Source organism: Nematostella vectensis, chromosome 14 (assembly GCF_932526225.1).
Source record: "Nematostella vectensis chromosome 14, jaNemVect1.1, whole genome shotgun sequence".
NCBI lineage: Eukaryota > Metazoa > Cnidaria > Anthozoa > Actiniaria > Edwardsiidae > Nematostella > Nematostella vectensis.
The window spans coordinates 7,760,430-7,781,748 of record NC_064047.1 but is presented as its reverse complement, the minus strand read 5'-3'; the positions used below and the strand labels follow the sequence as shown (position 1 = coordinate 7,781,748).

Below are 21,319 nucleotides of genomic sequence, written 5' to 3'. Positions count from 1 at the left end.
AAGTGCTAGAATTATAAGGGTGTTTTGTTTTAGACCATTTACCCCACCCCGGTAGTATTCAGATTATTACACAAGCTTGTTTGTCTGGTCAAGAGTTTACAGCGTGTTTAGTTTGTGTTGAACGAGGCGTTCTCTCTCCGTTCTCGTGACTGAAATCTGATCAAAGTTACACCATTATAACCCTGTAGCACAAAATAATGGGTCCACAAACCTATGCTCTTGTTTTTCTGGCGATTTCTGTGACGATTCTACCTCAAACGTGTAAGTTTATATTATTTTAATGATGAACCACCTTACACAAAGCGGAATTGAAACATGAACTTCGGTATTATTGTTTCTTTAAACTCTACATTTCGATGCTCTTTTTTTGATAAGTAAGACTTATTTGTAATATATCAATTTTATATTTGATACATACATGGTAAGACGCGTTTTGGCTTAAAAAATGGCGATTAGCTTTTTACACCAAAATATTTTTCTTTTTCTTTGGGGTGACAATGAGTATGACTATAATGGGTAAAATAACCCTTCCCACTTAAAAAACCTTGAGATTGGCAGTAATAGTTGTTTTTCTGCTTACTTTCAGTTGCACAAAGTACAACTACAACACAAGCATTGATAATCACTCCTAGTATTTCATTAAATGCATCTGAGGTTTTCAGTAGCTCAGCTTTAGAAAGTTCAGCAGTGATGGAATCATCTTCACTGTCCTCAATGCATCCTGCAACAATATCATCATCAGCCTCTGTCGGACCAACACCCACACCTTCTCCAACCCTGTCTCCAACCACACCAAATACACCAGTGCCTACAACAGCCCCTACCATTGCACCGACAACGCAGCCCCCTGAACCTCCTACAGCCGCACCTCACAAAGGCCACACCTTTGATGCGGGATCATTTGTTGGTGGTATTATCCTCGGAGTTGTGATTGTCGCTGCAGGAATGTTTGGTTACACATGGTATAAGAACAAAAGAAAAAGCTATCACAGTCTTTGAACGAAGGGATATAATCAGAACATTGGCATTATTTTAATTTGGCCAAGAAGCTAGACTAAAGCCTTATGGTATCCACTAGTTAATATAAAATGATGCAACGACATTAGAGTCAAGCTTATATATTTTTTCTGTTTTGCTATTTTTAAAATGAAAATGTTAGAAGTTACCATAATGACTAGGGAGATACTAAAATTTGTTCTCTTTGTGCATGCTTATGTTTATATGTCAATTATGTGCAAGAGGAAGGAGTTGTAGCGGGGATATTCAGGATGAGGGGGTTGGGGCTGTGTAAATCACTATAGGATTGGCTGGGATTTTTACGTCTTGAAAGACGTCACATCTACAAAAAAAACTAAATTTTATGTAAACATTGCCATTTATTTCAACTTTACCACAACTCCAAAGCTTCAGAAGTATTAAGATATCCTTACTTACAGTAAAATGGCCTTTGATTTCTACAGCCAAGAGACCTTTGTTACTACTACCACTACCACTACCTATAAAGCTACTAGAAAAATCCAAATCATTTGGATTAAAAAAAAATGATTGTTTTTGCATGCATTTGCTCTTTTATAGACCTTTAGTGGACCAAAAAAAAAAAAACAAGCAATCTATTTCTATTATACAATTATAATGAAAAGTTTTGTATTTAAACTCGGAACTAAATGTTATTTGCATAGTAAGTAAATGGAACACTTTACTAACTCTTCTAGTAACTTCTGTGTCCTTGTGATGACTGATAGATTTCAATATAATTGTACTGCAGTTAAATTTATCAGTATTAATCTACATTATATATACTGTAAGTTGCTTAAAATTTCCTAATATGCTTGTCTGTTTATAGTTTTGGTTGAGGATTACTTTAAAAACTAGTGAACAAGTAAGATGCATTGTGCAAATAAAATAACAATTCAATTTTATTTTCAAATAATGTTTTTTTCTTTGATATCAAGAAAATAATAATGTTGATTGTGTTGTAGTAATGTTTTGGTAATATTAATAAAAAATAGCCCCATGTCACAGAGGTTCTTGCACAGTGTTTTACCACAATGAGTCTTTTTAATGTTTTTATTTTGTGGCTGGTAATGTTAAAGCCTTTAATCTATGACTGGAAGTCTAGCAGCTTATGTTGCTGACATACAATGCTTAGATAGTACAAATATCTATTGTACTATTATCATTTGCCTTTTTCCCTGAAATAATCAGCTGAAACAAAAAAAAATTATTACAAAGTAAGCACATGCAATATTTTTCAAAAATATGCTACTGTATATTAAAGGTAATTGGAATTTTAGGGTTATGTTTGCCGACAAATGTGAGAAATAAAATAAGCCCCCCCCCCCTGCCCAAGGACAAAAAATGAAATCGATCCCCTATTTAGATAAGCATACGAGCTCTGGGTGCAGAAATAAGCATTTGCTGTATTTTATTGTATTTTTGAATACTATTTGTCAGAGAGACCTGGAGGTTATTAGGAACTGGCAATCTCTTTCTCTTATGCCTGGTGCACACTAGTGACATAACAACATGTCATAGGCGTGTGCACCCTTATGTTCAAGTGTGAATGGTTCGACATTTTGACATAAGCCCGACATAAGAGAAAAAACTTTTTTTTTTCTTTTATGTCATTATGCCTGTGTTGTTATGTTTGGCTTTAAAGAGTGTGTGCGCCAATGTTGTTATGTCACTAGTGTGCACTAGGCATTACAGGACCAAAATAGCCCCTCCTCCTGATAAAAAAACAGATAGGGGTGATTGTCTGCAAAATCAATTTTAACCCTAATAGATAGCACTTGGGTGGATAGAAGGAATTTTAACCCTAAGAGATGGCAGAATCAGAAAAACTCTTAAACACCCTCTAAGGAATAGCAAGTGGACAAATTTTATACCCTAAAAGATAGCAGAATCCGAGAAATTCCTTCAACAGCCCCTAAGGGATAGCAATTCACCTCTGTCTACTTTTCTGAAGAGTCCCCCCTTGGCACTCCTTCAAAAACAATTTTTGTTAAACCCAATCCTGACATTTCTACCCAAAATCCTGTCTTAAATTCCTGTTTTCTGATAGCAAAAAAATGGTGAATCAAGCATTCTGAAAAACCCTATTATGGAATCTCATAGAAAGGCTATTATGGAATCTCGTATAGAGGCTATATTGCCCCTCTAGATAGGCCATCCCGGCTATAAGCATGTGCTCACCATGCTATGCTATAAGTTTGGGCAAGCATTACAATGGAAACTCAACTACCATCATGCAGCACATGCTTTGTTTGGTGCAAGCTTAAAAATGTGCATGCTGCATTCCTGTAGTTGAGGTAGGTTCCTATGGTAACGCGCATGCAAACTTACAGCTGGAACAACCTATTAAGTTACCCCCTTCCCTGCTACACACACACACGCACGCAAACACAGGACTTTTGGATCTTCCTTGCGTAATAGGGTTGACCTGTTATAATTGGGAAGACTTCATTGCAAGCCTTACATTTTTACAGTGCAAAGTTTTGCTAATCATACTGTGCCTACCCAGTTTCTCAGATGCTTCCACGCATATGCTTGGACTCATCTCTTGGGAGTATAATGCAACAAGAATTAGAGTTGCTGTTTTGATAGCAACAATACCAGTTTTGTCCTGGAAAAAGAAAAGATGATAAAAGGTGAGATGTTCAGATAGTACAAAGCAATAACAATGCTCCCTTTTATATATAAACATATACCGCATATACACAGTCATCCATAAATTTGCTTCGTCTAGGCCTGTAGCCAGGCGGGTTTGAGAGGATCGGAAGACCCTCCCCACTTGACTGGAAGGTCTGCTCAAATGAAAAAAACTAAGTACCACTGTGAATAACAAATAGTAACCTCCTAAGAGAAAATGGTCTGCTAATTGGGTAAACAACCCTCCTGCTAAAAATCCTGGCTTATGGGCCTGTCCCTTCCCCAAATCTTTTAGACTTTTGCATATGTAAGGTCTTATACTGCGCAGCCCCTAAGCAAATCCCGGCTATAGTGACTGTGGCATTGTGGATGCAGTGAGTTGTAAGTGCAAGATTTAACCAGATGGTAAATAGGAATACCTACATGTTTGCCATAAACTGAGAATTTGTCTGCTCTGACACATTCATATAAAACATCCTCAAACTTGAGACCCTCCATCCTTGTTCGTGCAGAGTCACCAAAGGCACCCACAAGGGAGCTCATGTTATCAAATGTAGGCTATGGGATAAACAGAATCACCAAATGCACACACAAGGGAACTTGTTATCAAATGTATTTCAGTTTCAGTTTAATCTTTGTTTATCGAGGGTAACATATTTAACCGAATATACAGTTTTCTAACACATGGCCCTCGGTTAGTAAGCACTGTCACTGGGGGTGGTCACTGCCAGAGGTTATATTGCGTCCCCAGTGGTTCTCTTACGTCTCTTTGGTTCAGGTTAGTGTTGTGCAGCTTGAAGAGACAGGACCTCCGGTTTAGTGCTCTTATCCGAGAAGACTGGAAACACGGAAGAATAACTTCAACTCACTTGTGACAAATTCGAATCAAGGCAGGAACCCGGAAAAATCCCCAGTTTGAGCCGGGATTCGAACCTGGGCCACAGCGGTGAGAGGCCGACGCGCTAACACACTAGGCCAACGTGTGTGGGGAAAAACAGCACATACACTAAATACAGACTATGGTACATATACATACACCATTTAAGTTTCAGATTGACACAGACGGGTTGAATTTTGTATTGACAGATAAAATCACTTAAATCCCCATACAATAAACCTTGATAGGGCTGCCTTGTTTTCAATTATACTTTCTGCCCTAGACTAACGTTGATTTCTAGCCATTCCATCAACAGGAAACAACATACACATATCTGTCAACCCCAACTTGGAAAGAAATCTTGTGGATCAAATACAGTAAATATATGAAAAAACCCAAGAGAAGCAATGCATGTGAATACAGACAATGTATGAACATTCTCACAACAATTTGGCTTGTGATGAGGTCCAAAATCTTGTGACACCCGCCTAATGCGGGTGAGTTGACAACTATGCATACAGTACATAAAGCAAATAATTTAACCATCTGCAGAATTGCACAATACATATGAATAACCTGTCATATATTTTTTCAGCACCAATTTTTATTTTTATTCTTTTTTCATACTATTTGTAATGAAATGTTCGACCAGTTGAGGACATTAACAATTTGAAGGCTTGGTTTTGACCTTTAGAGTGGTAACTTTCCAAAAAAAATCCTTGTGACCTTTTGTTAGTAATACCTCATAAACAGTGAATGCACCAGGTTGGGCGGTCTAAATGACTGATGTATTATTTATGTATTAAGTAAAGGATTTTATAATTTAAGAAAATAAAAATAACGGGTAAGCTCAACCAGACGACTGGCGTACTTAAGTTAGTAGTCAAGAATGGGAAGTGGAGGAAAAAAATCAGCACTATTTGATACTACTGCCCTACAAATTCACCTACATTAAAACCCACAGTGCTTGCTCGTAGCGAAGTGTCCTTTCGCCTGATAATCGCACAGTGTTTGACATGCCCAGTGGCGATGAGAGAATCGTGTAATAAACTTTGTAGCTGATTCATAACAAACGCTAAACGAAGCTTTGATTCCCCGATTTCCTTCTCAGATCTGTCTGCTTTCCAGCGCAATAGAGTTGGGGAAGTTTATCTACTATACATGGTGGCAAAAGAACAACTGTGACGTTAAATATGAAAATTTGACTTCAAAGCCAAAGGAACTTTGTTTTGACTATTTGAACTGGATTTCAAAATGGCGCCTAACTTTGCCGAAGTCTAGGTATTACAAGAAACATTAAGGGAGGGGTGGGGGTGTGTAGAAATTTCATAGATTTTACAATGTGAAGCCAAAATATAGAACACTCGCTTTGCAAGTCGTTTTCCCTTAAAGGGTAAGTAATACTATCTCCTTACGCACACAAAAAAATAGTTGAATGGCAGGGAAACAAAATGGTCGTTTGCATTTCTGCTTCACCCCTCCCCTGTGATACACATATTCGTCCACAAAGCCCAGCTGGTTTTCAATCAAGCGTCCTTGTCGCCATAGCAACATGTAATTTACACGTGCCTGGCCGCGAAAAGACACCGCGGGCGGAACGAGTAAAGACTCTCTTTGTTTACAAGGTTTCCACTACCTTGACAACAAAAGTCATTCCAAAGACAGATCCCTCTTCAAGTTGAATATGTCGCGTAGAAGAAAATCTGGCAATGGAAGGATTTCAGTCCATACACCAGAACTTATCAACGATATTATCGCAGGGCGCGATAGATTCGGTTCTGGAAAGGTTAGTTACGCCATTGAGATTTTAGCGTCAAAATAATCCTCTAACTTGGCTTATAACTCACAGGAAATGAGGCGAAATCATCGAAGATCTAATTCAGCTCTGGATAGAACAGATTCGCCTCAACAGACATGGGAGATAAGACAGTCCTCTTCACCATCCTCAGAACAAACGTTCAAGATTCAGAATTGGCTAAACGAAAAATCGGTCCGCGGTATTCAGGTATTATTATTGACTGTTATTATCCAAATGCCTCTACACTTCTATAAGTGACTAGCAATTACTGTGGATTTTAGCTGTAACTTTAACGAATCTATTTGATAAAGGTGATTGTAGTTAAAACATGCAAAAGACGAACGGGATTTGTTAGAGAATGATGTTTGCTTCCATCTTCTCGGCAACTTCAAGTTCGTTTGAAAATATAAAAACACTTGGACTTAGATATAAAAGGAGGAAACTTCATTTGTTAAATCGCTCTTGTTAAGCACTTAGAATGTATACTAAAAAGGAGATTTTAGGATTTATTATATGGAAATTTGGCGTTTGGATGTTTGCTTTTTGTCAACAACATAAGGAGACGGAACTGTAACATAATATTTTTTCTAGTGACCTTAGTAAACGAATACGGTTAAATGAACTTCATGCTAGAAAAAAGATATATATCTTTATATAAATATTATTATAAATATTTAAAAAAAAATAATTAATAAGGTATATAAATGTTGTGGTTTGAAATGCTTCTTGGTTTGAAATTGTTAAAACCAGTTTGAAAAAAATTCAAACCATGCCACATTTGTTGTGGTTTGAAATGCTTCTTGGTTTGAATTTTTTTCAAACTGGTTTTAACAATTTCAAACCAAGAAGCATTTCAAACCACAACATAAATATTTATGTTTTCTGTGATATCTTCTAAATAACTAATAACTGGCTTTTACAATCTGTAAGATTTTAGTAATGACAGCTTTATTAATTGGCCTCTTTATATTAAGAACAAAGAGAGTCATTAGTCTATTGATTAAAAAATAATATCACTGAGATTTGTGTATTCCCTGAAGGGAAGATAACATTCTTTGCAAAGTTCATTGATTCTTTTTTCTTTGCATTTCTCACTCAAAATCAACAAATATATACACTTTGAAAATAATGTTAAAATGTGTTTTTTTATAAAGAGATATTGTTGTCAAGATTTATGGATTGGATAATGGCATAAAGGACCAACATGTAGGCCTTTATCTAAGCAGATTGTCGAGCTTATCTGAAATGAGAGAAAGTGCACTTTACTATTAGAACTGTTAACTATTTATAGGGGGAATACCAAGAAAAGAGAACAGATTTGTAGGGCAACTCTGCCAAGAGAAAATGTCAATTTAAAGAAAAGAGTGAAATTGGGCAAATCTTAAAGTAACACATATATCATGCATAAAGAATGTCAAATACTGCTCAAAAATCAAATTGTACAATCCCTTATGATAGCTGTTTTGTAATTTTCAAGCATGTTTGAAAATGTCAGAGTTTTTTGAAGTATTGCATAGTGCAGACCCCCTAAACACAAGACATATTCAGTCCAAAAAGTTTGCCTTGAGCCCACCCCCAACCTATAGGCCAGCGCAGTCACCCCTGCATCAACAGTAAATTAAAAAAAAAACAATTTCTACTTCAGGAACGCACAGACTTCGAGTCAAGGGCGACAAGAAATATGTACACAACACTGTTGGAGAATGAGGATTCATTTGTTAAGGTATCTAAACTATGTATTAAGTATTTACATTTGCCATTTTTGAGGTGATTCAGGTTCTATCATGCTCAAATTCCACAGGTCCCCCCATTTTATGGAAAGCATCCCATTATCCTTTATGCGACAAAGCATTTTTTTTTTTGCAGGAAGTGGATGGCTATCTTCACTACAAATCAATGCTTGATCGCAGGAAAAAACAGCTGCTGCATAAGAAATGGAGTGAAAGAGTTTACTTTCCTGTAAAGGTAAATAATAACAATATTAATAGCAAACCTTTTTATTGAAAGTGGCACTGGATATCTAGAGATAATAATAAATGTGGCCCTTTTAATCCACAAATATTATTTTTTTAATATTCCTATGGTCTTGGATAGGGCATTTGGTTTTATGTACCAAAACCTCTAAGGCAAGAAGGACAGGGGTATACCACAATTGCTTGGGCACTTTTTAAATCCTTTATGCCCCGTGGGCAACACTTAGTGTGTCTGGAAAAAGGGCTTAGAATGTCAAATTCTCTTTGTTAAATAAAAGTGCTTTTTAATTGTTGTATCTGTGAAGTTCACAGTTTGTGACAGGCTTGTGAAGTCTCATTGTAATACAAAAGTAAAATAAGTTGTCTGTTTGTTTTTTTAATATCAGGAGCAAATTGACCAGGAAATGAATGGACCAAATTACAAAAACCTGGATAAAAGGAAAAGGACAATCTACAAACATTATCTGGATTATAGCAACAACAAGGTATGTAGCACTTACTGATGGAAACTTGTGATCAACATGACATGATCATCCTGCACTGAGCTACAATAAGAACCTGTGGGTCCCTTGAATCCCAGACAGATTCTCTCTATTCGAAGGACTTTCATACTGTGAGGTCAAAACATGTTACTGAGAGTTTTGGGTTTTATGGTGAATTTTCACATGACTATTTTCATGCTTTTGTACAGTACAAACACCATCACTGTTCCAAATGTCAAATACTGTATATTTTTTTTAATGTTAAAAAATGATTTTCATATCTTCAGGGTGTGGTATTCTTGGATGTCATGTCTCCAGAAGAGTACGATCCATTGGCTCTGAACAGAAATCGCCCAGGTCCACTTAAGGTTTGTTCTAATCCTACCAATTAACACACATGTAAAATGGTTAACACCAAAATATCTGGAATATGTCTTCTGTCTAATCACTAGTGAGAATTAAGGCACTGATAGTCCCTATAATAGTTAACTGTTTGCAAATCTATGTAGTATGTGAATGGCCAAAACAAACATTACATTACATATTTCCACAGCTTTACTAGTCGTGTTTCAAAACTAAATATTTGCAAATCAAGCTTTTATACCATTTTCACCTAGATTTTTAGCCAGTATTTTCTTCGAGGAATATTCTCCTTACTCAGTGATACACAGTTTTCTTTCATTTAAACAGACCTCCCAATCTAAGGTGGTGCTCCCCCCTGCCTACCCCATCCCTGGCAATGAGCTTGCTACAGTAGTTACAAATCCTCATATGATGTTATTTTGAACTCACAAATGACTGGTGTAATTGTTGTTTGTTTTGTCTTTGAGTTCTTGTTCTTATAGCATTAGGAACTTGGGGTAACCCTTGACATTGTTGAGGTGCAGTTTTCTTTTAGTTCATATACCCTCAAGTGTCACCTCTCCACAAGTTAAAGACATTGCAACCCAGCATTTTTTACTGTTTATTCTTGTTTGTACATAGGCTGTGTTTCTCAATGCCATTTTACTGTCCAATGAGTTTGATCTGCAAAATGCAGTTGTACACCTTCACATTTTCGCTGCAGCTTCTTGATTGCATCTGATCTGTTAATCACCCTAAAATAATTAATAACATCCATCATGTTACCAAATGTCAGCTTGTGTATGTTAAGTTATAATGACTACTCAATGTAACTGTGGAAATGTTTGTTTTGTGAGAGGGAGCTGCTTTCATCAATTCTAGTCAGTATGTGGCTCTAACCTTTGGCTAATGGTGAAAAAGCTAATAGCTACATATTATGTGTAAGCTTATAGCTGAACTTATTGTTGCTGGAACCAGGCCCATATACCCATGGGGGGTGCTAGGGGTGGGTTCGCACCCCCCCTCCCCCACACACACACACTGGTTCACAATAGACATGCTATTTTGTGGACAAAGACAGAACTATAAAGCATAATTTTTTGAAGCCAAATCTGATAATAGACATCCCCTGGAAAAACTGCAATGGCTAAAAAAATCCTTTTTGGTTCTTGCAGGGGTGGTCAGATTTTTTATAAAAACGCACATCCCCCCTGAAAAATTAGGTCAACTTTTTCAGATTTCGCACCTCCCCCCAAAGGAAAATCCTGGGTATGGGCCTGGGAACACCAAGAATTCAAATCCATTCTTCTCTGGGAAAAGCTAAAAAAAAAAAAATGGTGGCCAATTAATTTCCTTGCTGTGCAGTCAAATGGTTTATGATGTGACAGTAGCGCTATAAATTATTCAATTTTCAAGTGCATGTTTGCAAATGTATCAAATTCTTAAAAGTACTTGTGCACATTTTAGTCTTTACTGACTGTTCGTAAAACTTGATAGCTCATGTGAAAAGTCACCTACACCACAAGTTCATTACTGTATGATTAACATTTTTGTTTTAATATTTGTCTTTTAGGCTATTACTACAAAACTGGACGACTGTCTTATATCGCCAGGAGCAACAAGATCAGAAGAAGACAGAATAGAATTGGGCTGCATAACAGGAGAAAGGATGCCAGATAAGGAAATAGAAAACATTCGCAAACCACCGCCACCTCTTGTACCATTGGGACGGCAAGGGACGGAGTGTAAGACATGGCTCAGGATGCAGTTGCATGATATTGATAGTGACGTCAGGATGCGCAGTGGGTAAGTCTAGGGTGATTGCCACTTTGGGTGTATCAAATTTTGTTTCATAATTTTATGTACGTGCTTTTATTACATCAAATGATAAAGAATTACTTACAGTATGTGCTTGAGGTCTTGGATTGCGACCAATACACGAAACACAAAAATTTTTATACATGAAATCCGCAACTGATAACACTTAACAACTTACTCATGATAGCACTCAACAACTGTCCTTCAATGATGGGCATGATTATCTGCTGTTTCTCAGTGAGTTTGACCACAATGCTCAACATCAGCTTAAAATAAAGCCTAGATAGTCTAACATTTAATTTAGCTTAGTCTTTCACTAAGAGTGGTTTTCAAAATCCTATGCAACAAAATGTAATTGTTCAAGTGTAATAGTCGAGCCAGAACAAAAGAGAACAAAAACATTACAGTGTATTACAGTTGTACGAAATAAACTAAATAGTATTTCACATAATTTTTGAAAACCACTATATAAGCTAACAATAAAAGTAAGAAAAATTAAATGTTAGTTGTTCACATTGCAAGGTTTTTTAGTAAAACTAGTCTTTGGGCAAGTGTGTATAAAGGTAAATACTGAGAAAGAAGGTTGCAAATGATATTTATGTATCTGCACTACAGATGGGAGGAGAAATGGCGGAAGATGTTTTCTAGGTCTAAAGATTAGTTGTGTTGTCATTATTTTACATTACTACTTATCATTCATTAGTACTTTCCAAGAGTGCAACAAATAGTGAAACGTTTTGATGGAAAGAAACAAATGTTATATATATATATTTTTTCAAGATACCTAGACCTAAAAGTTCATAATTGGGCAAGTAGAGTTCAATTACTTTCCATAACACATCTTTCAAATTCTGTTTAATTTTCTAAAGTACTAAAATGAGTAAAATTCATGCTGCATGTTGCCTGCAATGCCATGATACATACAAAGTTTTTAATACCTTTTATAATCCTCGACTACTTTGTTTTCAGGTTACGTATGAAAGGAACCTACAATGACACAGACATTGACTTTGAGGAGATAAGCAAAGCAGAAACAAGCCCGGCTTTACTAGATGTTGAATTACGAGCACAGAAAAAGCGCCAGTATAGAGAGAAACATGCTACTACACTAGACATTGAGTGGCCTGAACTTCCCTCGATATCACAACCTCCAGCAACATATCATCCACGTATTCCTAATGTCTTACCACTAGGAAGCAGCTTTGAATACAGACCCGAACTCCAGCTGAATGCTTCATACTAGAAAATACTTTTATCACACAAAGATGACACAATTCACAAAGCCCACATCATGTCTACAAATTTAATTTCCCATTGCTGATAACGGGTTGAGATAGCGTTATTTACAATAGGTTGGATTGAGATTTACACGAAAAAAAAAAAAAAAACATTGTCTTATGCAAAAATAGTTTACTCTTAAAAACACTCTCTTTTTTTCTCTCCAATGAAACCAGATAACAAAGTCTAGTTAACTTTCTTGTGTGTTATAAAAATGAAGCAAATGTCTTAGAGCTGCAAATTTCAAGGAAACTTTTTTTTGTTAGATATGCATATTGAATATTGAGCAACTATACTTTTTATCATTTGGAGGAAAAGGCTGCTTTAAATGGAGTGGTGCCATTCAGTACGTAAGCTCAATTTTAAAATGACTGTTTGAAAGGTCCAAAGCTGTTATGCTTATACGAAGTACTGTATTGTAAAAAAAAAAAAGAAAAAAAATCAATCTCACAATGACTCAGCCTTAAATACTACCAAACCACCACAGCATCTACACTTTTTTAGACAAGTAGATATTTTTGTATAGTTTAATACAGTACACCACCACATTAAAAAAAAATACATTTGTATAATTGCTACAAGAATATTTTCATTTGTAAAATATAACAATTTTTTATCAAATTAAATATATATATAATTCAGCTAATTGTGATAATGCACTTTGAGAGTATGTGCTTTTTATTGGCTAGAAGGCTTGTCTTGCCACTATGTACTGTGAATAATACAACCAGTGTCAGTAGCGGATCTAGGGGTGGGATGAGCGGGCCGTGGCCCCATATTTTCAGATATTTGGCTTGAGAAAACAGGAAATATAAGGAAACCTATCTACCCCTGAGTGTTATTCAGTTCGTCAACAGTCAAGCCAATGGTATTCTAGGAGCCTTCAGTGATTTACTCAAATTATTTCCAAACTGAAAACTATTTTCAAGCCAAATCATGAGGACCCAATGAATCTGAGAGGGTTTCCTCTCAGATTCATTAATAATACTCGTTTATTAGTCCTCCCGTAGCCTTAAAAGCTAAATTACAGGATTCCAATATCAAATATAATAAATAATGATTAATTGATACAATATAATAAATATAAAGGTAGTGTGGGCAGTCAGATAGCCAAGGCCAGCGCGTGTTTGTTTGTGACAAAGTTGCCAAATCTATTGATCGCAAAAGGTTTGATGTGATTGCCAGTGCGCGTTCTTAACTGGTAGCTATGGGTAGTAGCCTCAATGCGGTCTTGCACAAGCCGGTACACTGGGTTTTGTGGCGACAAACAAGAGATAAACCTGCAGCAGGTACTCAGTCCGACGATCTTCAAGGGTGGTAAGGTTTGCCCTAGTTAGAGCTTCCTTGTAATCCAAGCCCGGATAGATAATGGCGAGGGCGCGTTTCTGGACTCTCTCCAATGGATCAGAAAGGTAGCGTGGCAGGTCTGCGAAAACGACGCTTGCCTACTCGAGCGTGGATCGCACAAGGGAGCGATAAACCACTATAATGTTATCAGTAGACACGCCACAGCGCTTTAGCTGCCTTATAGCATACAGGCGCCGGTTTGCTTTTTTCACTATAGAGTCACAATGTACCTCCCACGTCAAGTCGTGAGTAATGAAGACCCCGAGAAATTTAAAGGACTTGACTTCTTCTAAGATGGTAACATATTATTGCTAGTTGCGAACGGCTGGACCTGCGATACTATAAATGGTAAGGTGGATGGCGCGTTTCTGGGAATAATTTCAATAGCTGTAAGGACGTCGACGAACTTCGCGCGTGGAAGCCAGCAGCGGAGAAGGTCATTGACCATAACTGCGAATAGAATAGGACCTAGGCGTGTTCCATGTGATATTCCTCCATTGAGGTTGAGTGGTGGTGATGTTGAGGATGCTATGCTTACTACCTGGGTTCTACCTTCTAAAAAGGAAGCAATCCACCTGAGTAGACAGGGGTGGATATCTAGGCTACAAAGCTTATTTAACAGGATGTGGTGGTCTATTAGGTCAAATCCTTTCTTAAAGTCAGCAAAGAACCGCCGCACCCATACGCCGCCTCGGTCTAAAGCCTCTAGTGTCAAGTGCAGGAGGTACACAATAGCGTGTTGGCACGATTTCCCAGCCACCGCAAATTGCTTTGTGTCTAGGTGTGGGGGTGCCTTAGGGGGTGGCCCAATCACAGAACAAATCGTTTATTTATGTTCCAGGTGGAAGGTTAACAAGACGCCATGTATCGCTGGGCAATGTGACCTTACTGACTTTGTTATTGGGGGGGGGGGGGGGGGCGTCTTGGCCTACCTATCAAAGGTGTAATCGACAAATTAGATTTTCCTTTTCTTCATCTTCCGCTCCCTTTTGACGGTTCTTGTGCCCTGGATCTTGCCAAGCTCCTGCTCTATCGCTTTCCGCATATCGATCTCATCTGGGATATGTACGTAACGGATTTGCGTTCCTACAATAAACATGGCCGGAAGATTATCAACTTCCCCGCTTGCTTTCACGAATTTCACGTCTTTCATTTTAATATTCATGAATCCATCGACATGCTCGATAAATCCTTCAAGGTATGACTCGTTGCGTAGTTCGACAGTTGTGTTATACCCTTGAACGGCCTTTATAAGACATACAAGACTTCTCTCAGCTATTGCTCTTTCCCTTCCCGCCATAATAAAATCTACACTCTAATAAGTACTTCATGTAAGGAAATTGTATCTACCGATTTTTAGCTTGCTGATACAATATCAGCTACTTTAAAGTATATACCCAACATACCTGGCGCCCGCTGACCTGTACCAAATACTAAATTTATTTTCAAGTAGGGAGGGGAGATGCGATAAAATGCGCATAGCAATAAAATCAATTTCAAAAGATCTAGTAAAACCCCCTAACCTATTTTTTTATTATATGATTTACTGACTGGGATATGGTTATGTTATGAGAATTATGTCTAAAGAATGATGAAAAAAATACTAATCGGTATAAAGATCAATAACCCCCTCCCCAGTAGGGGTTTTTTGTTAGTACTTGCTAGTCCACTTTTTAAACAAAAATGCGGGAAACAAAAACAGAAGCAAAACCTGAACCGGTAGTTTTATAGACTAGAATATATTTGATGGGAGGGATATTTTGTAATATTATCCTAATTTAGCTCATGAGGTAGAATGTAACGATGGATTTATTAACAATCTTTGAGCGAGACGAAACGGCAAGATGACTTCGAGCATCGAAATTGATGAACTGTTTAAACAAGCAGCTAAGTTCTACTATGACAAGAAATTCATCAAATGCCAAACTATACTAGATAAAGGTATCTATATTCTTCTTGATTAGAATTAGTTAATGATTCGTTTTGAAAATGCCGCACAGAGTTTAACATCTCTAGGAATAACCATTACCATCAGTATCACCAACACCATCACCTAACACACACCACCACTACCATCATTAACATTTATACCACTCACCATCACAGCTACTCCCATCATCAGAAGGGACACCCCCACCACCATGACCACCACCACCATAACCTCCCATACACATCCACCAATACAATCATCATTATCATCAGTGCCATCACACACCACCACTACCAACATAATCACCACCATTATCACTACTACTGTAATCACCACCATATCAACATCTACACCACCACCATCACCATGCTACTACCATTTACAAACAATACAACCACCAATATCAGCACCACAACCATCATCACCACCACCACCATCATCATTATTAATTAATTTTCTATCTTTATTCATCAGTTAACTTTAACAGGTTTGACTTCAGAGAGTGGGTACTTGAAAACAACAAACTTCTATGCAACCTTAAAGTGAGTTTAAAATCCTTCAATCAGCATTCTTTCACAGCATGACACATGCTCTATGGCCACAAATACTTGCAGTTGACCACTAATATCATTTCACTGTAAGATTTCAATTTTTTAAACTATTGTGATGATCGGGTTTCAGAAGAATGCGAACAGTGCAGAACTCTGTCCTCTCCTCGAAAGGTTTCAATCTCTCATCCAAAGAATTCAAGGTATTTTTAGTGACTAAACACCCAAAAATTACTATTGTAGTGTCAGATACTTGTTTACTTTGCATGGTGATCAGCCCATGTCATTTTTTCAACGCATGTTCTTGATTCTTGTGTAACATGGGAGGAGAAAGGCTCAGAATATCCCTCATTTTGACCTGCAATAAATTGTCTTTTGTTTTTTTTTAGAGGGAAAAGGGGCTTTAAAGGGTGCACTTTATTAAAACAATTGGTTCAACCACAACTCCATCTAATACCCACTGCCATGAAGGTTCAAGGCCAGGCGCGTACAAATGGGTGTGTGCAGGGTGTACGAGCACCTACCCTTGGCGGCCAAAAGTGGGCTATTTCTTATTTCTTAAGGAATCTTCAAATTATTTCTTTATATGATTCCTAAGACTGCGCACTCCCCTCAGGAAATCCTGGGTATACTGTACATGTCCTGAGGGGGCGTCCCTTACTAGAAATAAATGGTAGCTGAAATGTTTCAATTGCTTAATGTATGATTAAGATAATATTCTTTAATAAGCTGTTCCAAATGCAAATGGAGATGATATTGACTTTATCTGCATTTTAAACACTACTACATGAAAAGAACAGCATTAAACTATGCCTTATAAACTGTGTGGAGCGGTCTATCTACTGATGTACAAAGTCAATCAAACTGATGTGTGTATCAGTGTTTTTCCTTGACTCTCTGTGTTCCCCAGTGTCTTTCAGCATCTTTCAGGCTCAAAGCATGTGCAACCTTTAACTGGCATTGTCACTTTACTTCCGAAGGGCCAATGGAAACCTCAACCGAAAAAAGGCAAAAGAATTATTAAAATCCGCGCTATTTAACAGGCCACACACTCTAACTTTTTAGTCACATCCTCAAAGAAACTTCCAATAGACACACTTACAATTTTGAAATATTTTTTTCGTTGCGTAGTCAACCGGAAGAAAACCAGTGACACTGCTGCTTTAAGTGCAATTGATCATGTCTCATGTTAATTTGCCCTATATATGAATACATTTTTCTGTTTTAGGTCTGCCCCCCCAAGAGACCTGCTTGACATGGGAACTGGTGATCAGCTTTAACTATAGCTTTCTACTCCTGTGTTGTCATGACATGATTGGCAGCTGTCATAAAGCTTGTGTTGTCCTGACCAATAGTATCATAAGAGGTGAGTGCACATGACCATAAATTGTCAAGATAGTTTTCACTATATTCAGGGATTGAACCAAGGAAAAGGCACTATCCTGATAGTTCAAGATAAATTTGTGAATTCAAGTGGAAAAATGTGTACATTTTATTGGATAATTTTGTGGATTCCAGTGGTTTAATTTAAGGATTTCAGTGGGATACATTTGGATCTTCCATACATTTTTTTAATGGGGACCATCCCTGAAAAATTCAGTCAGGGTACAAAAACCCTACCCTGGTTCCAGAGACTCGAACATCTATTTAGTGGCCAGTGAGATTGAGACGAGGCTCTGGCCTCTCGAAGCGCAATTTTGACTTATTCCTCACTTCCATGTTAATATTTTGTGATAAGCATGTGTCAGTTTCACATGGTGCTAACTTGGATATAAACATCTCTTCGCTCGGGAATCAAGTTCACGAGTATGAAAAGCGCATGAAAAACCAAGTTAAAAACAACAAAATTCATCTGAAAACCCATGGGATCATTACTGTAGAGTTAGTGTCAAGAATCAGACCTTTTAAACCTGAAGCGAAAATACACTAGAAAACTGTCAGAATTTCTTGGTTTCCATGACCACGCGTCAATTGGCCAATCAGAGACCACATTCAGATTCTGAACCAAGCAGAAGTCGAAATTGCACTTTAAGAGGCCAGAGCCTCATCTCAAGGTTGGCTACTAAATAGAGAGATGTTCAAGGCTCTGGAACCAGGGTACAAAAACCCCTTACCCCATTTTTTACCAAGCAAAAATGTGTCTTAAAACAGGAACTTGATTGGTACTCATTTGATTTCTGTGTGCACTGTTTTTAGGTGAACACTCAAGATTGACACATAAGGCAGGCAAATAGACAGACAGCAATCCCAACAGAGAAATTGATCTAAACCTATAGAAAATAACTAACTTAATACTGACAGCAGATAAAGCAAATCAGATAATAACTTATGCCGACATTCAAAATGTGTTCTGAAAACTTCAGCCCTCAAGTTGTTCGGTAGCCCATGTCCTGGTGTTATGTCTGAATCCACTGCAACCTTGAGTGACACCTGTCAATCATTGCTTCAAAGCATCATGGGAACATTATCAAGGTCACTAGTTCCAGGTAATCTTATTGATTGGTTTAGTTCAGTTCATATTCCTTGGACTTTGGATGCCTATTTGCGGAATAAAGCTAGAAAAGTTATAGTTTTTTTTTGTTCTAGTCAATTCTGAGATGCCTGTGGATAAAACCTCTTAACCTCCTTTGCAGCTCCACCCCTTATATTACCTATCCTGATTACATTTAGCCCCACCTCTCATATTACCTATCATGATTACATTTAGCCCCACTTCTCATATTACCTATCATCATTACATTTAGCCCTACCTCTCATATTACCTATCATAATTACATTTAGCCCTACCTCTCATATTACCTATTATGATTACATTTAGCCCCACCTCTCATATTACCTATCATGATTACATTTAGCCCCACCTCTCATATTACCTATCATGATAACATTTAGCCCCACCTCTCATATTACCTATCATGATTACATTTAGCCCCACCTCTCATATTACCTATCATGATTACATTTAGCCCCACCTCTCATATTACCTATCATGATTACATTTAGCCCCACCTCTCATATTACCTATCATGATTACATTAGCCCCACCTCTCATATTACCTATCATGATTACATTTAGCCCCACCTCTCATACTACCTATTTTGATTAAATTTAGCCCCACCTCTCATATTTACTATCATGATTACATTTAGCCCCACTGCTCATATTACCTATCATCATTACATTTAGCCCCACCTCTCATATTACCTATCATGATTACATTTAGCCCCACCTCTCATATTACCTATCATGATTACATTTAGCCCCACCTCTCATATTACCTATCATGATTACATTTAGCCCCACCTCTCATATTACCTATCATGATTACATTAGCCCCACCTCTCATATTACCTATCATGATTACATTTAGCCCCACCTCTCATACTACCTATTTTGATTAAATTTAGCCCCACCTCTCATATTTACTATCATGATTACATTTAGCCCCACTGCTCATATAACCTATCATCATTACATTTAGCCCCACCTCTCATATTACCTATCATGATTACATTTAGCCCCACCTCTCATATTACCTATCATGATTACATTTAGCCCCACCTCTCATATTACCCATCATGATTACATTTAGCCCCACCTCTCATATTACCTATCATGATTACATTTAGCCCCACCTCTCATATTACCTATCATGATTACATTTAGCCCCACCTCTCATATTACCTATCATGATTACATTTAGCCCCACTTCTCATATTACCTTTCATGATTACATTTAGCCCCACCTCTCATATTACCTATCATGATTACATTTAGCCCCACCTCTCATATTACCTATCATGATTACATTTAGCCCCACCTCTCATATTACCTATCATGATTACATTTAGCCCCACCTCTCATATTACCTATCATGATTACATTAAGCCCCACCTCTCATATTAACTATCATGACTGCATTTAGCCCCACCTCTTACACTACCTGCTATCATGATAACATTTAGCCCCGCCTCTCATACTATCTATAATGATTGCATTATTTTAGCTCCTGTGATTTTGAGCTGTTTGATGTTGGCTATTGTCTGGATCTCACTTTCGAAAGGTATGTCACGGTAGTCAAGAGCTGTTCATTTTTTAACTTACTTAGCTGTGGATTTCTAGTTTTTCCCCCTCAAACGAATGTTTGACAACTTGCACTGAAGGCAACTTGGACGAAGAAGAAATCACGTCACTTATTCAGGTCTTATGAATCAGTCAGAAAGATTTGATTTTTCGTCGCTGTCAAGTTCCCACATGGGAAGGGCATGCTTGCTTGCTGTTAAGCAGACAGCTGTCACGCCGCCCTTGCTTATTTCACTCTGTTAGCTGTGCTCAAAAGTGCACCCCCAACCAAAAGTCTTTCTAATTTGCCCGCAGTATTCAATGCAAATTAAACCATTTTACCTGTATTTTGGTTTAAATAAGATAGTTGTTTTTTTGTTATAATGAATCATAGCTTTGATACACCAGAAGATAGGACGGTCTGCCTTCTGCCGTAGTCTACCTTAACACAAGCAACTAGGGGCCTTATGAAACAATAACAGTGACATCAAAAAGAGTGTGACCAAAAATACTTTAACTTAGCCCTAAATGTACTTTTCAAAGTGCATTTGATGCCCACTATTGACATTTATATTGTTTTCTGCTGTTGCTGTTCTATTTGCGTAATGTCCCTATTGAGGGCTTTAAACACACGGCATCAGGCGATGAGAAGAGAGTTCTGCTCCTTCCAGCTTTACTATAATGTAATTATCAAAATTCTTCATTAAAGATTAGTTTCTTTCTAGTCAGTGAAGCAACAAAACTACTTGAGGCTTTGCACTATTATCTGGAGCAAAAGGGCGAGAGTTCTCATCGAGATCAGGTAAGGAACATTAGGAAGTGGAGGCAGAAGGGAAGTAGTAGAGATTAAGGACTTAGGAGGGTCAGGGGGAATTATCCTTCTTGATCCAGGCAGTCTTACCCAGGTTTCTGATCGGGCTGTGATTGGTAAGAGTTGTGACATCACAGGAATCTATGTCCCCTTTCTGTGGATAAGGTTGGGAGTACAGGAAACCCTGTAAGAATGCCTGGGACAAGCTGGTGGTGATGAATTGCAAGTAGTTGGACTGACATTGGAGGTAGGATTGGGGAAGGGTATAGAGTGGGTTGAAGGGGGAGATGGTAGAAGTGGGGGAAGGGTTTAGAGTGGGTTAAAGGGGGAGATGGTAGGAGTGTGGGAAGGGTATAGAGTGGGTTGAAGGGGGAGATGTTAGAAGTGGGGGAAGGGTATAG

At 37.8% G+C, this 21,319-nt stretch overlaps 5 protein-coding genes across 11 annotated transcripts in view; 3 read left to right on the top strand and 2 right to left on the bottom strand.

Moving 5' to 3' along the window:
* The first annotated feature begins 61 nt into the window (after positions 1-61).
* LOC116617031 (sialomucin core protein 24-like) lies at positions 62-2,019 on the top strand. Its single transcript, XM_032379410.2, has 2 exons — positions 62-261; positions 587-2,019. Exons 1-2 carry the CDS (start codon positions 198-200, stop codon positions 997-999), a joined length of 477 nt encoding a protein of 158 aa, XP_032235301.1. The 5' UTR covers positions 62-197; the 3' UTR covers positions 1,000-2,019.
* LOC5510288 (profilin-4) lies at positions 1,357-5,807 on the bottom strand. The gene is made up of 4 exons (XM_001630719.3): positions 5,479-5,807; positions 4,075-4,209; positions 3,520-3,625; positions 1,357-2,205 (listed from the first exon to the last, which is right to left on the bottom strand). Exons 1-4 carry the CDS (start codon positions 5,593-5,595, stop codon positions 2,177-2,179), a joined length of 387 nt encoding a protein of 128 aa, XP_001630769.3. The 5' UTR covers positions 5,596-5,807; the 3' UTR covers positions 1,357-2,176.
* A 281-nt stretch (positions 5,808-6,088) lies between these two features.
* LOC5510280 (protein FAM228B) lies at positions 6,089-12,768 on the top strand. Its single transcript, XM_001630701.3, has 8 exons — positions 6,089-6,314; positions 6,378-6,533; positions 7,972-8,049; positions 8,193-8,291; positions 8,686-8,784; positions 9,069-9,149; positions 10,697-10,929; positions 11,911-12,768. The coding sequence occupies exons 1-8, from the start codon at positions 6,213-6,215 to the stop codon at positions 12,182-12,184; spliced, it is 1,122 nt and encodes a 373-aa protein (XP_001630751.3). The 5' UTR covers positions 6,089-6,212; the 3' UTR covers positions 12,185-12,768.
* A 1,753-nt stretch (positions 12,769-14,521) lies between these two features.
* LOC5510278 (U7 snRNA-associated Sm-like protein LSm10) lies at positions 14,522-14,866 on the bottom strand. Its single transcript, XM_001630720.2, has one exon. It carries the CDS (start codon positions 14,864-14,866, stop codon positions 14,522-14,524), a length of 345 nt encoding a protein of 114 aa, XP_001630770.2.
* A 351-nt stretch (positions 14,867-15,217) lies between these two features.
* The window catches only part of LOC116617051, a 41,142-nt gene continuing 35,040 nt past the window's right edge, over positions 15,218-21,319 (top strand). For 3 of the 7 annotated variants that reach the window (XM_048721299.1, XM_048721296.1, XM_048721302.1), the window contains exons 1-7: positions 15,219-15,507; positions 15,971-16,038; positions 16,178-16,247; positions 17,273-17,410; positions 18,408-18,530; positions 20,052-20,108; positions 20,833-20,909. In XM_048721299.1, the coding sequence (XP_048577256.1) occupies positions 15,411-15,507; positions 15,971-16,038; positions 16,178-16,247; positions 17,273-17,410; positions 18,408-18,530; positions 20,052-20,108; positions 20,833-20,909 (630 nt within the window). In that variant the 5' untranslated portion in view covers positions 15,219-15,410. Of the gene's footprint in view, positions 15,508-15,970; positions 16,039-16,177; positions 16,248-17,272; positions 17,411-18,407; positions 18,531-20,051; positions 20,109-20,832; positions 20,910-21,319 lie in introns of all 7 variants that reach the window. The other 4 variants (XM_048721301.1, XM_048721300.1, XM_048721298.1 and 1 more) reach the window with 4 other exon arrangements.